We start from the raw sequence: 17852 nt of genomic DNA, 5'->3' as shown, positions 1-17852 counted from the left end.
TTTTCTTTTTTAACATTCATTCATTCGTCACACAAATTTGTACATCATGTATCAGCCTGAAGTCATCAAAGCAATGTGCATGTTAAAAATTCAATAAAATTCAAAACGTAGAAATCCTAAAATAAAACTAAAACCATTCCTACTAAGTTTATAAACAATAAAACAATTTCTATAGATGTAGGGAAAACCTCAGGGAAAATCTTCTTAAACAAAAATGTCTTCAGTAGGCAACTAAACATCACAATGCTGGAGTCCTGCTTAATTTCAGCTAGTAATTGTTCCAGAGGGCTGGAGATGCATCACCGAAACTCTGGTTTCTAGTACAAACTAAGTGCACTTATGGGGCATGTATTAATCTCAGCATCTGAGCAGCACAGGTGCCAGGTAGAGATATTTGGGGCACGGCAGTCCCTTGGGTAAATTGGTTCCAAGTTGTCAAACGCTTTAGGTTTTAAAAAATAAAGCTAAAATCCTCAGAAATAAAGCTGGCCAGAATCAAGCTGATCCAGAAAAACAGCAACATGACTCCACATGATTTTGTGTGATAGTATCCGAAGCAGAAGTGGTACGGAACCTTTCATTAAAGTATACAAGCAATGGTGCGGCCAGAGTCATGAACAAAAATGGCCGCATGTATAAAGATGCTTAAACGTCTTGACCTAGTACTGCAACAGGTCGGGAAAGGGTTACAGATGGGATAATTATACAGCTGGAAGGACTGAAATCACAGCATGGCTTACTTATAATATCCACCTCAGCAGTTGCAAGTGGAGGCAGGTTAGGTGAGGAAAAGGCATTGAAGCTCTCTGCATCCACCTTAGTAACCCGGTTTCCCCTGTACAGTTTATTATGAAAGTACAGGCACACCTACAAGGACGAGAAAAGGAACATGTCAGTATACAAACCTTGTAATTAAAAGATCCAACAGATTTATATTTTTTTAATGCCTGACTCTTTCTTTAAATATAATGAGAATGACTTAGGAGAGAGTTATAAATACAATGAAAATTATGTAGGAGAGGTTTATATCTCTTGTGCTTTCAAAAAGTGCCACCTCTTGTCACTTAAGTGTTTGGGGTTTTAGACTATTGGAACTAAATATAAGCTAACAGCTTGTGGCATTTCCATCCAAGAGCAGGTTTGGCAGCTCTCACGGTTTGCCAAGAACCTCTCAAGTTGAGACCCAGTGACTAGGATGTTAAAAAGTGAGGGTTGAAAGGGACTCTTACCATAAGACGTGCGCTGCTCTTGAGTACACTGTGGGTATATAAATAGCTTCAGAAGCTTTAGAATGGTTGGGAAAGCACGTATTATTTCTAGAGAGGCAGACAGGAGCGTAGGCCCCCTTTGTACCACTGGGGGCATCCAGCTTAGCACACACACACACTCCAATGAAAAGCACTTTCCCCTAAGCAACACTTTCCTCTAGTAAGTTGGTTGCTGCCAATTTTATCCTTCTGTGATGGTGGTGCTCTATATTACTAATGTTTGGGGGGAATTAGTAAGCAATATTTCTTTAATAACTGATATCAATTCGAAATGGGATGCTATTTTCTTTTTAAAAATAATTGTGAGGTGTATAAACATTTTGAAAAAATCAGTGGGGCATCTGCTAATTTCAAGTTAATGGAATGGTATATGTACAAAATAGAATTTGTAAAGAGGAGAATGTGTTACTATAAAAGGGACATTCTGGGTTGTGCCAAAAAAAAACCACCCCTATCTTTAGTATCCCAAATTAAAGGAGGTATTATTTTATGTTTGGGAATGTATGATTTTATAACCTCAAATGCCATTTGTTGTTGTTTTATAAAGCTCCCCTATCAAGAAGATAAACTGAAAATTACACTTCTCTTTCAGTTTGTACGCTGACTGCAATATCTGAATTTCTGCAAAATCTGAAATGTCAGTGAAAGGACTGGGGTGATAATCATCAAGGATAGAGAGGCATGCAGGACAAGTAGAGGTAAGGCTAGCAGCAAGAAGGTGACCGGACCTCAGGGATTACAAATTGTCCAGCAAAGAGCAGTGACCCCAGAAGATTGGCTCTACCATCATTTCTCAGTTCGTATATGGGTACCTAGAAAGAAAGAGAGAGAATAAGAAATGACTGCTGTTGAAAACACACACACAGCAGCAGCAGCAGCAGCAGCTAGATAGGGGGCTGGAGGAGACTCCAGATATGTAATACAAGCAAGTGTAAATCCATGAATAATTAATGCAACGTTCTCTTATCAGATGATTTATTGGAACGTGGACGTATTTCTCCATCATTCTAAACTATGGCAGATGGTGGAATTTCTCCAGTTGAATTTAAAATATATTCTCCCCAACCCTCATAAAGTTATCCTTTAATTTTGCATATTCTTTATGCTGGCAGGGAGAGGAGGGAGAGTGGAGATTTCAACCTGGAAGAAATATCACTTGCCAATTACGACACACCCTCCCTCCACCAGTAGACAACCTACAGCCTTGCATATTATTTGGAAACCTCAGTTAGTGCAAAATGTGGCAGCCAGCTGCCCAATGGGGCTGGTTCACCAGCAGCCCATTATCCTGGGACAACCGTGGATTCTCCTTTGGCAGGTGACTAAGGGCAAAACTGCCAGTGGCAAGAGAGATCTATCAGACCTTCCTTTGCTTTGGTTCCCTCCCCCCCCCTTTACTGTACTTCAAAACATTGCACAGTAGACTGCTAATGTCACCACACCACTAATGCTAATTGTGAGCCTAATTGTTCCCTTCAACACCCCATTTCCCCACCCAAAATCACCCCCTCCAAAACTGCTATTGGCCCCACTGGAGGAAAGACGCTGGCTATCTATACTGTATTTCTCTTCCCCCACCCCCCAAAGCAAGGCTACTAAATAATAATAATAATAATAATAATAATAATAATAATAATAATAATAATTTATTATTTATACCCCGCCCATCTGGCTTGGTTTCCCCAGCCACTCTGGGCGGCTTCCAACAAAACACTAAAATACAATAACCTATTAAACATTAAAAGCTTCCCTAAACAGGGCTGCCTTCAGATGTCTTCTAAAAGTTTGGTAGTTATTTTTCGCTTTGACATCTGGTGAGACGGCGTTCCACAGGGTGGGCGCCACTACCGAGAAGGCCCTCTGCCTGGTTCCCTGTAAGTTGGCTTCTCACAGTGAGGGAACCGCCGGAAGGCCCTCAGCGCTGGACCTCAGTGTCTGGGCAGAACGATGGAGGTGGAGACGCTCCTTCAGGTATACTGGACCGAGGCCATTTACGGCTTTAAAGGTCAACACCAACACTTTGAATTGTGCTGGGAGCCATTGTAGTTCTTTCAAGACCGGTGTTATATGGTCTCGGCAGCCGCTCCCAGTCACCAGTCTAGCTGCTGCTTTCTGGATTAGTTGTAGTTTCCGGGTCACCTTCAAAGGTAGCCCCACGTAGAGTGCATTGCAGTAGTCCATGCGAGAAATAACTAGAGCATGCACCACTCTGGCGAGACAGTCTGCGGGCAGGTAGGGTCTCAGCCTGCGTACCAGATGGAGCTGATAAACGGCTGCCCTGGACACAGAATTGACCTGCGCCTCCATGGACAGCTGTGAGTCCAGACTGACTCCCAGGCTGCGCACCTGGTCCTTCAGGGGCAGAGTTACCCCATTCAGGACCAGGGAGTCCTCCACACCCGCCCATCTCCTGTCCCCCCAAAACAGTACTTCTGTCTTGTCAGGATTCAACCTCAATCTGTTAGCCGCCATGCATCCTCCAACTGCCTCCAGACACTCCAGACACTAGTGGTTTTAGGGTAGGACAGCGGTGGATTATGCCCAGTGGACCTGGAGCCAGTGCTAATGACCGGCTAACATAAGTAATTCCAGTTTTCTCTCCATCCTCCTCTGTGTTCTACAAAGGCAACACTGAGACCATGGAGGAGGAAGCTGGCAGCCAGTGCCCTGGACAGGTTGTAGGGAAGGAGGCAGGCAGTTGGGGGCTGACTGAGGGCAGAATGAGGTTGGTGGGGCTGTGCCCCATTTCCCCCAGTAGAACAGCCTTGTGTCCCCTATCTGTGAAATAAGACACATTAAGCACATACCCCCCAAGGCTGCTATGTGTAAGAATGAGACACCCACCTTGTACATGTCAGCTTAACTTTGACACAAGACAGAGCCCACCCTGCTCAGTTTTCAAGGAAGCAGCTTACCTGAGATCCCGTCAGTACAATGGTTTTACCCAGGTTCTCACACATGAATGACAATGCTGAGGCTGTATAGGCCATTGTGTCTGTGCCGTGAAGGATCACAAAGCCATCATACTTTTCATAGTATATCTGTTGATAGAGAACAAATTTCTCACATTAAGAAGATAAATTCTAAAAACGGTCAGGAATGATAGTCTGGGGAGAGTCAAACAACATGAATTTTTAAAGGGGAAGAAACTACACCAAATAAGTTGATTTTTTTAGTATAGTACTATTTTCCTCTAACATGCTGTTAAATAATTTTCAAATGACCAAATGCATTCTAGGTGCCAGCATTCAAATATTGAAGCAACATACAGTGGCGGCAGGGGGACCAACTATTACTTGCATTTTAATTTTTTATTTGGAATGCTGTTTTAATATTATTGTATAAGTGTATATACTGTATTTTTCCGTGTATCAGATGCCCCCGTGTATAAGACGCACCCTATTTTTGGGGACTCCAAATTAAGAAAATGGGGGGGAGATTGGCCAGATTTGCTGAGCTTTTTTTAGGGGGGGTTGCCAAAAAACGCTGATCTGCCTAACCTACCACCCACACGTGTTGCAAAAGCCACCTATCATCTGTCCCCTCGCCAATCGCCCGCCCAATTGCTGCAGTGACAGCCAATCAACACCTGCCCTTGCCGCAGCCACCAATAACACGCACAATAACTGCTGATAACTTCTGGCTGGCGGCAGCAACCAATCCCACTCCCCCCCCCCCATGCACTATCCGTGTATAAGACGACCCCCATTTTTAAACATAATTTTTAAATAAAATAACCTCGTCTTGTACACGGAAAAGTATGGTATATGTGTGTGGGCACATAAAATGTTTTGTAAATCACCTTTAAAGGTGGTATAAAAATAAATTTCCTCTCATCATGATAAACCATGGTTTGTTGTGACATACAAACACTGCCATTGTGAGACAATTCTGGTTTGGTTTTTTAAGTGTATATTTAGCCAGAAGAACAAACCAGACTTATTAAGATTTATGTATACTCAAGATGACGTGCCTAGGGAGGGACTAAGTTAATCTGTTCCATCAAGGCAAGCATTTCTGTTTGCCAGATGGAACAATCACCCCTCTCTTCCCTCCACATGCTGTTTTGCGGGTTATCTTGGACCCCTCCTGAGCCAATTTCTGGAAGCACAGGGTAGAAAGAAGTCCCATTGCTCAAGCAGAATGCCTTGTGCTGGGCTTCCACTGAGGGACTCATTAGTAGAATCCCACCCGTAATTCTGTCCTCCCCATTTCATTCTCACAACAACCTTGCAAGGTAGGTTAGGCTGGGAGGCAGTGACTGGCCCAAGGTTACCCAGTGAGCTTCATGGTCTCACAGGTCCTAGTCCAACAATCTAAGCACTACACCACACTGTCTTATATTACCGAGGAGGCAGGCTGTGTGCCTAACAACAAACAAAACAAAACACTGTACCAATGGAGCCATATTTATTTGTTTATTCCTATCTCGCATTTGAATGTTTCCTTCCAGAGAAGCTCTGACTTGAACATAATTAATTGTTAAAGAATACAGCCAACAGAAAATGAAGTTCTTTCAGTAGCTAATTATGAGAAAATTCAAAGACCTGTTCTTCAGTGTATACATATTAATGATGTGTCCTTAACCAGAGGAAGACTGCTAATTAAGAAAAGCTTAGCAGTTGCTTTAAAACAGGAATGTTAACATATGCAAATGAGTCATATGGTCTGATTTCTTTGTCGCCTCTTTTAGTTGGGGATTATACCATTTACGGGAACAGATTAAGCAAACTGGGGCCATTGTAATAGTACATATGAGGAGGAAGCCCCAGCATCTAATCTCAAGAGAGGCAAATCTCTAATGTAAGGCTGCCCTCTTCTGTCCAAAAGATGGCATGGAGCTGTATACAGTGGTAAAGGTAAAGGTAAAGGTACCCCTGCCCGTACGGGCCAGTCTTGACAGACTCTAGGGTTGTGCGCCCATCTCATCAAGAGGCCGGGGGCCAGCGCTGTCCGAAGACACTTCCGGGTCACGTGGCCAGCGTGACATCGCTGCTCTGGCGAGCCAGAGCCGCACACGGAAACGCTGTTTACCTTCCCGCTAGTAAGTGGTCCCTATTTATCTACTTGCACCCGGAGGTGCTTTCGAACTGCTAGGTTGGCAGGCGCTGGGACCGAACAACGGGAGCGCACCCCGCCGCGGGGATTCGAACCGCCGACCTTTCGATCGGCAAGCCCTAGGCGCTGAGGCTTTAACCCACAGCGCCACCCGCGTCCCCTGTATACAGTGGTACCTCAGTTTAAGAACAGTCCGGTGTAAGAACAATTTGGTTTACAAACTCCACAAAAGCGGAAATAGTGTCTTGGTTTGAGAATGGTCATAAATCCGACATCAGGAATCACAAGACAGAGAAGCCAGTAGGAGGACATTTCCACCTCCTAGAACATTCAGTACAGGACCTCAAAGCAGCTGTCTTATTACAAAAGAATTTCAGAAATAGACTTGAAAGAAAAGTTGGTGAATTACAACTTATCACTAAACTGAAAACTATGGAGAGACCTGGTCTTAATAGAGATATTGGATTCCTGTCTCATTACATATGCTAATAATCTGCATACTATCCCTTGCTTTTTCCTTAGGACTGATTGCAGTCGTTAACAGTCCTCAACAGGTTTACCATACCCATTTAGTCAATCACCCATCTCCTACTACCCTCCTGAGAAAAACCCCACCCCACCCTCCCACTATATATATGGATCTGGTGACTTCTGTTTCAGTGTATCTGAAGAAGTGTGTACGCACACAAAAGCTTATACCCAGAACAAACGTAGTTGGTCTCTAAGGTGCTACTGGACAAATTTTTATATATATATATATATATATATATATATATATATATATATATATAATATATATATATATATATATATATATATATATGCAGGTTTTGGTGTCCTCGGGTGTCTTCCCGTGTAAAAGTTGGGGTGTCTAGGCGACGTTTCGACGAGGTCTCACTCGTCATCTTCAGGCTGGTGCTTTCGGCTTCTTGTTACTGGAACAGAGCAGGATCTTAGTGTTTGAGTTCCTATAAATACTGTTGAGGAGGTGTGGTGTATAGCCTCCAATGTTCTGTTCCAGTAACAAGAAGCCGAAAGCACCAGCCTGAAGATGACGAGTGAGACCTCGTCGAAACGTCGCCTAGACACCCCAACTTTTACACGGGAAGACACCCGAGGACACCAAAACCTGCATTCCTGTACCCGTGAAAATCTACGAAAGCAAATATCTCACCTCTACGGGGAGGAAACCTTCCAGCTGACAAGAACCTACGAGAAACTAGAAATCCGAAGAGCCACCATCTTATGTGATCTCTTGTTCCTACGCAACTGCCGAGACAACAACTTAATTCCCACATGCTTCCAACTTAAATTCCACTCTAAAACCCCAGCTACCGAAAGGATCCTGAAACGAACTGAACTATCTCTAATCAGAAACGAACTACACAAGAAAAGATACCTACTAAACCAAACCAACAAAGATCTACTCACTCTTCACCTCAAACTCTGTAACAAAATCCACCCTGCACTCTGGGACAAATGCAAACAACTAGCCGTCTGGAGAGCTGAAACGGAGACCTCACACAAGACAGACACACACACCAACAAACTCCACAAACTAGAGAAACGCCAGAAGCCCAGCCACCCTCCACAACAACCCATGAAACAAACAGTACATAACATATCAGACAGGATCCTCACCTCAACTGAAACCAAAGTACTCTCCAAAGGTTTCAACTTTGCAGTCGCCCCGAGACGCATCCCCACGGAAAACATCATATGCGGAGTCGAAGCTAGCCTAACCAAAATCAATCCAGATGAAGCCAATAAAATCAGACTTGAAGTCACCAACATCCTCTGCTCCAGCAAACCACCCAGAAGCAATTTACACAAAGAAGAACAGAAAGCACTCACCAACCTGAGGAAAGACAACAACATAATCATTCTCCCAGCAGACAAAGGTAATGCCACTGTTGTGATGAACACATCGGACTACCAAGCAAAACTATCAAATCTACTCCAAGACCCTACCTACCAACCTATAAAAACAGATCCCACCACCTATCTGGAAAAAACCACCAAATCCAAAATAAAAGCCTCTCCTATCAGTGAAGAAATCCAGCTAAGAATCATCCCCAGAGAAAAATCATCCAGATGCCCCAAACTCTACGGCCTCCCCAAGATACACAAAGAAGGAACACCACTCAGACCAATAGTCAGCTCCATAGGCTCACCTCTACAAAATCTCGCTAAATTTCTCGCCAAGCAACTTCAGCCCTATGCAGAATCCATCTCTTCACACGTTCCAAACTCCTTCCAGTTCATAGAAACAATAAAGAAGCAAAACCTACAACCCAATGACCTACTTGTGAGCTTCGATGTTGTATCTCTCTTCACACAAGTGCCCATTAATGAAGCCTTGACAGCCATTCAAAACAAATACAATCCCCCCGAATACATCTTGGACCTGACCAACCACTGCCTAACCAACACGTACTTCATCCACAATGGACAAAGATACAAACAGATAGAAGGAGCACCTATGGGATCACCCCTCTCACCGGTCATCGCTAACCTGTACATGGAACACTTTGAAACCAATGCTTTAGACAAGTCAGAACACAAACCCAAACTTTGGCTCAGATATGTTGACGATACCTTTGTAATTTGGCCACACGGGAAGGAAAAACTGGATAGCTTCCTCACACATCTCAACAGCCTACACCCCAAAATACAATTCACTATGGAAATAGAAGCCAACAACCAACTTCCCTTCCTTGACGTCCTAATCTACAAAAAACCTGATGGCTCCCTAGGACACACTATCTACCGGAAAAAAACACACACCAACCGCTACTTACATGCACAATCACACCACCACCCTGCACAAATAAACTCCGTAGCCAAGACTCTCATCTCCAGAACCAAACGCCTGGCTGACGAAGACCACTTGACAACTGAGTTACAGAATCTCTCAAATGTGTTAATTGCCAATGGATACCAGCAAAACAGGGTTACGAAGCTAATCCAAAAAGAAACACCCCCCAAAAACCAAGACACAGAAGAAAACAATGGCATAGCCCTCCTTCCTTATATCAAGGGCACTACAGATAAAATTAGCAAAATCCTCCATAAACACAATATCAAAACAGCCTTTTGCACCAACCAAAAAATAGCCAATATCCTCAGAAACCCCAAGGATAAAATTCAGTTGGAAAACCAAGGGGTCTATGAAATACCCTGCAAAGTCTGCCCAGCCACGTACATTGGACAAACAAACAGACGAATAAATGCACGTATCGCAGAACACAAGAATGCCGTCAAAAAAGAAGAAAAAACTTCCTCTCTTTTCCAACACATGAAAGAAACAGGACACGAAATTAATTTTGCAGATTCCAAATTGCTCTTTAACATGGAACATCACCACAAGAGAATAATCATGGAAGCCATCGAGATAGAGAAACACCCTCACAACATGAACAAGCGTGACGACACATCCCGCTTGCCAGACATCTGGAAATTAGCCCTCCCCACAAAATCTGACACCAGATCCAGAGGCACACAGAACGCCATCACCAATCAACCACACCAGACCCAAACCCAGACCCTCTCCACAGATAAATTACAGACACCATCCAGTAGCCAAACCAGGGTGGCACCTCCGGATGCTGCACCCCCCTGCAATCCCTACACAGATCTGGCTGGCACAGGCCACAAAACCACAGCTCGCCCCTATACACGAAGCCAAGCCAGAGCACAACCAAGTGCAGTACAGCCATCTTCTCAGAAAAACTCTCCACAAAGTTCAAGAGTTCAAGACACGAAGGCTTTAGCAACTAATCCACACCTAATGACCCACCTAAGTGGGATTCAGGAAATCACTCAAGAAATCACTCAAGATATCCCTCAAGTAATTAAGGAACAAAAGAAGAAAAGGCACACTAGCCTGGGAACCTCCTCTCTGCCCAGAACATTGGAGGCTATACACCACACCTCCTCAACAGTATTTATAGGAACTCAAACACTAAGATCCTGCTCTGTTCCAGTAACAAGAAGCCGAAAGCACCAGCCTGAAGATGACGAGTGAGACCTCGTCGAAACGTCGCCTAGACACCCCAACTTTTACACGGGAAGACACCCGAGGACACCAAAACCTGCATTCCTGTACCCGTGAAAATCTACGAAAGCATATATATATATATATATATATATATATGGTTTGGCGGGTGGCGCTGTGGGTTAAACCACAGAGCCTAGGGCTTGCTGATCAGAAGGTCGGCGGTTTGAATCCCCGTGACGGAGTGAGCTCCCGTTGCTCGGTCCCTGCTCCTGCCAACCTAGCAGTTCGAAAGTATGTCAAAGTGCAAGTAGATAAATAGGTACCTTCTCTGGCGGGAAGGTAAATGGCATTTCCGTGTGCTGCTCTGGTTCGCCAGAAGTGGTTTAGTCATGCTGGCCACATGACCCGGAAGCTGCACGCCAGTTCCCTCAGCCAATAAAGTGAGATGAGCGCCACAACCCCAGAGTCGGTCACAACTGGGCCTAATGGTCAGGGGTCCCTTTACCTTTACCTAAGAACAGAATCCAAAAAGCAGAAGGGCTCCAGTGGCAGGAGGCCTCATTAGGGAAAGTGTGCCTCGGTTTAAGAGCGGTTTTGGTTTAAGAACAGACTTCTGGAATGGATTAAGTTCATAAACCGAGGTACCACTGTATATTCATTCTTATATAAACGGCCTCAGTCCTGTATACCTGAAGGAGCGTCTCCACCCCCATCGTTCAGCCCAGACACTGAGATCCAGCGCCGAGGGCCTTCTGGCAGTTCCCTCATTGCGAGAAGTGAGGTTACAGGGAACCAGACAGAGGGCCTTCTCGGTAGTGGCGCCCGCCCTGTGGAACGCCCTCCCTTCAGATGTCAAAGAGATAAACAACTACCTGACATTCAGAAGACATCTTAAGGCAGCCCTGTTCAGGGAGGTTTTTAATGTGTGACATTTTAGTGTATTTTTGGTCTCTGTGGAAGCCGCCCAGAGTGGCTGGGGAAACCCAGCCAGATGGGCGGGGTACAAATAATAAATTATTATTATTATGAAATGTATAGACATTGGGTGCAGTTTATTTGAAAGTCCTCTTTTAATGTAACAGCAAACGTAATGCCGTCCAGATGTTACTGAACTACGGCTCTCATCATTCGTGACCATTGTCCCTGACCATAAGCCATGCTTGCCAGGGCTGAGGACAGTTGTGGTGCAGTATTATCTGGAAGACATCATGCTAGCTTTCCCCGATTTGGCAGACCAAAAATTCCAGGGCAGTTTTCCCCAAAAGTATGAAGAATATATGAAGTTGCCTTAGTCAGATTCATGGCTTATCTAGCCCAGAACTGCCCACTCATCACAGAGCTTTTAGGCATAATCACAAAAATGCAACGCAAGTCAATACTTCTGTATATAGAGCGCTGCCATACACCATTGAGTCAGACCACTGGATGCATCTCACCCAATACTGCCGACTCTAACAAGCAGCAACTCTTGAAGGTCTTCAGCATAAAGCTTTCTTGCCGCCACAGGTCCTTTGATTAGAGATGTCAGGAACTGAACCCTAGACTTTATGCATGGGAAGCATGTGTTTTACCAATGAGCTATGAGTCCTCCATTTCTCATCCCACTGAAGTGCTTAAAAAAATCAATTATGTTCCTCAATAACTCAAGGCCAAAATGTTTTGTGCTCCAGAAAAGTCTAACTGGCATTACCATGCATAAACCTTGCAGCGCTCAAAGCTGCATTATGCCTCCACCTTGTGGTCAAACAGATTTTAACTGGAAGTTGCAGTGGCAAGATAAAGAACGGTGACGTGTTGCAAGAAACACAAACCAGAACTATGCAAAAGAAAACTGATTGCATTGAAGTTACATCAGACTTTTCCATGGACAATCCTGTGAGCAGGATCCTAGATTCCAGTTAGATCCTGTTTACAGATGAATCCTAGAAACTTTGGGTAGAACCAAAATTCTGGATTATGTAGGGACTGTTGCTGTTGCTCTAGCAATATTGGTCATGACATTGGTTCAGAAAGTCATCCCTTGAGGAGCAAATCTTAAGCTTTAAAGGTATGCATGCATTTTTAAAGAGGGGTGAAGTGGAAACAGCATGTTATTGTGAATATATATATAAAAAAACCATTCATGTGCTTCATTTGCTGGTCAGCAGTGAAGATTGGTAAAGAACAGCATGTGTTGAAACATCCTGCCAGTTACCCTATGGATACTGAAAGTGGTTTCTTTTTGTCAGCATGTAAACTATTCTAGGCGGGACGTGGGTGGTGCTGTGGGTTAAAGCCTCAGCACCTAGGACTTGCCGATTGAAAGGTCGGCGGTTCGAATCCCTGCGGCGGGGTGTGCTCCGCCGTTCGGTCCCAGCGCCTGCCAACCTAGCAGTTCAAAAACACCCTCGGGTGCAAGTAGATAAATAGGGACCGCTTACCAGCGGGAAGGTAAACGGCGTTCCGTGTGCTGCGCTGGCTCGCCAGATGCAGCTTGTCACGCTGGCCACGTGACCCGGAAGTGTCTCCGGACAGCGCTGGCTCCCGGCCTATAGAGTGAGATGAGCGCACAACCCTAGAGTCTGGCAAGACTGGTCCGTATGGGCAGGGGTACCTTTACCTTTTACCTTTTAAACTATTCTAGGCCGTTGGGATCACAATGTGAAAGACAATGGTTGTTCCCAAATAGTGCTAAGTAACTCTCTGCATGAGGACCTCTACATATGGCATGTGACTCCTCTCCCCATGTGGTCCCCTAGATATGTTCTGAGGGTTCTCCCAACCCTTCGGATCAGATCTGGAGATGATGTGGGATGCACCCAGAGGAGGGGAGGAGAGAAGACCCGTTATGAAAGTGAAAGTTGTTCTGCTCACAAAATTTATTTAGTTGGCTATGGCTCAATATTTTTTCTGTGACCAACAGCATTACAAGAGTAATCCAGAATACCTCAAGGAGACTGCCAATCTTGTCCCATTCAGCTGGAGTCATGTTTGAAGAATCAAGCAGTGGAGAAAGTTCCAGGATGGTGTAGATAATTCTTTTATTTTGTCTAGAAATGCTGAGAAGAAGAAAAAAAAACTTTTTATGCAATGAACTATTTTAGTTGCAACCCCTTTTCCACTGGAGACCTGAACACTGGGCTGTGCATGGTAAGAAAGCCTATAAGGGGATATTATTGCTATCTGAGGAAGTTGACTCTGTGACACAAATTGAACTTCATAAACTTCTCTTCCTATCTGATCTGCTATTCTGTTGAAGAAATCTTAGCCAGTTGAAATATTGGACAATTAAATCTGCATCCAGTTACATGGACCTTCTTTTGTTCTTATGCATGTAAAAAAAAATAAGAGTTCTAAAACCAAAAGTAACCTTTGTTCAAGATGATATACACACAATACAGCAGGTAAAAAAGGTAAAGGTACTCCTGCCCGTTCGGGCCAGTCTTGCCAGACTCTAGGGTTGCGTGCTCATCTCACTCTATAGGCCGAGAGCCAGCGCTGTCCGCAGACACTTCCGGGTCACGTGGCCAGCGTGACAAGCTGCATCTGGCGAGCCAGCGCAGCACACGGAACGCCGTTTACCTTCCCGCTAGTAAGCGGTCCCTATTTATCTACTTGCACCCGGGGGTGCTTTCGAACTGCTAGGTTGGCAGGCGCTGGGACCAAGCGACAGGAGCACACCCTGCCGCGGGGATTCAAACCGCCGACCTTTCGATCAGCAAGTCCTAGGCGCTAAGGCTTTTACCCACAGCGCCACCCACGTCCCAATACAGCAGGTACCATCTTAGAAAAAGTATTCCTTCATGAGTAAGACAGAAAAAGGAATACCTCTTCTAACACAATCTGCCAACCACTTTCCCCCCCTTTTTTTGTAAATACAGTGGCACCTCGGGTTACATACGCTTCAGGTTACACACTCCGCTAACCCAGAAATATTACCTCGGGTTAAGAACTTTGCTTCAGGATGAGAACAAAAATTGTGCTCTGGCGGCTCAGCGGTAGCAGGAGGCCCCATTAGCTAAAGTGGTGCTTCAGGTTAAGAACAGTTTCAGGTTAAGAATGGACCTCCGGAATGAATTAAGTACTTAACCCGAGGTACCACTGTAACTGTATTAATTACTACTCCTCTCAGTGGTATGCCTTTATAAAAAAGATAATCAAATTCCCAAGGTACTTCTCTAATGAACAGCAAATCTGCTGTCCATTGGAGAAAGTTACCAGCTGCACTGAAGGTTGGTTAGCAAACTTTCTTTGAATTTTCTGAGTGCCTGATATGATCCAATGCAGCAAGTAAGATCAATTTTTTGCAAACCAAAGCTGTAGATTAATGAGAAAAGCTCTCGGATCCAGGAGAATTAATCAGTACACAGTACAATCAAAATATGGACCAAGTAAAAGTGTGCATGAGCCTCAGTCAACCCACTGGCTTCTTAGATTTCATCACCCAAACAGTTTCAAACATACAGTATCTCCAACCATGAAGGCTTGAAATTTGCCTTGAAAAGAAATGAGATCTGAGGTGTTCAGGAATCTGATTTCTGACGCATGTCACATCCTATGCTACTTCTGTGCAGCGGCTTATACAAAGCCCTAGCAATCAGGTAAAGAGCTAAAAGCACATGCTACTACACAGAAAGATTGAGAATTCTAAGGAAACTCTTCTTTCCCTAATACATACGGAAGCACCAAGGTGTCATCTCCAAGGTGAAGGCGGGAATACAGATTCGTTTCCTCGGCATATGTTGCATCGTGAAGAATTGGGATCTTCTTCAGGGCCCCTGCTAGCATGTTGGCCTCAGGAGCAAGGCCTGAGAAAACAGAAGGAAGAAAAGAAAAATGTGAATAAAACAAAATGTTCATTAATTTCTTATCTGACAGTTGAACCTCCTTATCATCTGCTCAAGGTATATAAGAAAACTGGTTTAAATTCTACAAATACAGCATAGGCTTCTGATATATATATATATATATATATGCAGGTTTTGGTGTCCTCGGGTGTCTTCCCGTGTAAAAGTTGGGGTGTCTAGGCGACGTTTCGACGAGGTCTCACTCGTCATCTTCAGGCTGGTGCTTTCGGCTTCTTGTTACTGGAACAGAGCAGGATCTCAGTGTTTGAGTTCCTATAAATACTGTTGAGGAGGTGTGGTGTATAGCCTCCAATGTTCTGGGCAGAGAGGAGGTTCCCAGGCTAGTGTGCCTTTTCTTCTTTTGTTCCTTAATTACTTGAGGGATATCTTGAGTGATTTCTTGAGTGATTTCCTGAATCCCACTTAGGTGGGTCATTAGGTGTGGATTAGTTGCTAAAGCCTTCGTGTCTTGAACTCTTGAACTTTGTGAAGAGTTTTTCTGAGAAGATGGCTGTACTGCACTTGGTTGTGCTCTGGCTTGGCTTCGTGTATAGGGGCGAGCTGTGGTTTTGTGGCCTGTGCCAGCCAGATCTGTGTAGGGATTGCAGGGGGGTGCAGCATCCGGAGGTGCCACCCTGGTTTGGTTACTGGATGGTGTCTGTAATTTATCTGTGGAGAGGGTCTGGGTTTGGGTCTGGTGTGGTTGATTGGTGATGGCGTTCTGTGTGCCTCTGGATCTGGTGTCAGATTTTGTGGGGAGGGCTAATTTCCAGATGTCTGGCAAGCGGGATGTGTCGTCACGCTTGTTCATGTTGTGAGGGTGTTTCTCTATCTCGATGGCTTCCATGATTATTCTCTTGTGGTGATGTTCCATGTTAAAGAGCAATTTGGAATCTGCAAAATTAATTTCGTGTCCTGTTTCTTTCATGTGTTGGAAAAGAGAGGAAGTTTTTTCTTCTTTTTTGACGGCATTCTTGTGTTCTGCGATACGTGCATTTATTCGTCTGTTTGTTTGTCCAATGTACGTGGCTGGGCAGACTTTGCAGGGTATTTCATAGACCCCTTGGTTTTCCAACTGAATTTTATCCTTGGGGTTTCTGAGGATATTGGCTATTTTTTGGTTGGTGCAAAAGGCTGTTTTGATATTGTGTTTATGGAGGATTTTGCTAATTTTATCTGTAGTGCCCTTGATATAAGGAAGGAGGGCTATGCCATTGTTTTCTTCTGTGTCTTGGTTTTTGGGGGGTGTTTCTTTTTGGATTAGCTTCGTAACCCTGTTTTGCTGGTATCCATTGGCAATTAACACATTTGAGAGATTCTGTAACTCAGTTGTCAAGTGGTCTTCGTCAGCCAGGCGTTTGGTTCTGGAGATGAGAGTCTTGGCTACGGAGTTTATTTGTGCAGGGTGGTGGTGTGATTGTGCATGTAAGTAGCGGTTGGTGTGTGTTTTTTTCCGGTAGATAGTGTGTCCTAGGGAGCCATCAGGTTTTTTGTAGATTAGGACGTCAAGGAAGGGAAGTTGGTTGTTGGCTTCTATTTCCATAGTGAATTGTATTTTGGGGTGTAGGCTGTTGAGATGTGTGAGGAAGCTATCCAGTTTTTCCTTCCCGTGTGGCCAAATTACAAAGGTAGGAAGGAAAAACTGGATAGCTTCCTCACACATCTCAACAGCCTACACCCCAAAATACAATTCACTATGGAAATAGAAGCCAACAACCAACTTCCCTTCCTTGACGTCCTAATCTACAAAAAACCTGATGGCTCCCTAGGACACACTATCTACCGGAAAAAAACACACACCAACCGCTACTTACATGCACAATCACACCACCACCCTGCACAAATAAACTCCGTAGCCAAGACTCTCATCTCCAGAACCAAACGCCTGGCTGACGAAGACCACTTGACAACTGAGTTACAGAATCTCTCAAATGTGTTAATTGCCAATGGATACCAGCAAAACAGGGTTACGAAGCTAATCCAAAAAGAAACACCCCCCAAAAACCAAGACACAGAAGAAAACAATGGCATAGCCCTCCTTCCTTATATCAAGGGCACTACAGATAAAATTAGCAAAATCCTCCATAAACACAATATCAAAACAGCCTTTTGCACCAACCAAAAAATAGCCAATATCCTCAGAAACCCCAAGGATAAAATTCAGTTGGAAAACCAAGGGGTCTATGAAATACCCTGCAAAGTCTGCCCAGCCACGTACATTGGACAAACAAACAGACGAATAAATGCACGTATCGCAGAACACAAGAATGCCGTCAAAAAAGAAGAAAAAACTTCCTCTCTTTTCCAACACATGAAAGAAACAGGACACGAAATTAATTTTGCAGATTCCAAATTGCTCTTTAACATGGAACATCACCACAAGAGAATAATCATGGAAGCCATCGAGATAGAGAAACACCCTCACAACATGAACAAGCGTGACGACACATCCCGCTTGCCAGACATCTGGAAATTAGCCCTCCCCACAAAATCTGACACCAGATCCAGAGGCACACAGAACGCCATCACCAATCAACCACACCAGACCCAAACCCAGACCCTCTCCACAGATAAATTACAGACACCATCCAGTAACCAAACCAGGGTGGCACCTCCGGATGCTGCACCCCCCTGCAATCCCTACACAGATCTGGCTGGCACAGGCCACAAAACCACAGCTCGCCCCTATACACGAAGCCA

The 17852-nt window shown here is 44.4% G+C and overlaps 1 protein-coding gene across 2 annotated transcripts in view; it reads right to left on the bottom strand.

Annotated features, from left to right (window-relative positions):
• Window positions 1-17852, bottom strand: part of ASPG (asparaginase) — a 66825-nt gene that overhangs the window by 38829 nt on the left and 10144 nt on the right. For both annotated transcript variants that reach the window (XM_083436873.1, XM_083436872.1), the window contains exons 2-6: window positions 14984-15113; window positions 13253-13364; window positions 4184-4309; window positions 1997-2080; window positions 741-867 (exon numbers count right to left, since the gene is read on the bottom strand). In XM_083436873.1, the coding sequence (XP_083292999.1) occupies window positions 741-867; window positions 1997-2080; window positions 4184-4309; window positions 13253-13364; window positions 14984-15113 (579 nt within the window). The remainder of the gene's footprint in view (window positions 1-740; window positions 868-1996; window positions 2081-4183; window positions 4310-13252; window positions 13365-14983; window positions 15114-17852) is intronic.

This window comes from Podarcis tiliguerta (genome assembly GCF_965153285.1).
Source record: "Podarcis tiliguerta genome assembly, chromosome: 1".
In the NCBI taxonomy this organism is placed as follows: Eukaryota; Metazoa; Chordata; class Lepidosauria; order Squamata; family Lacertidae; genus Podarcis; species Podarcis tiliguerta.
This window is presented reverse-complemented; position numbering and strand designations above follow the sequence as displayed.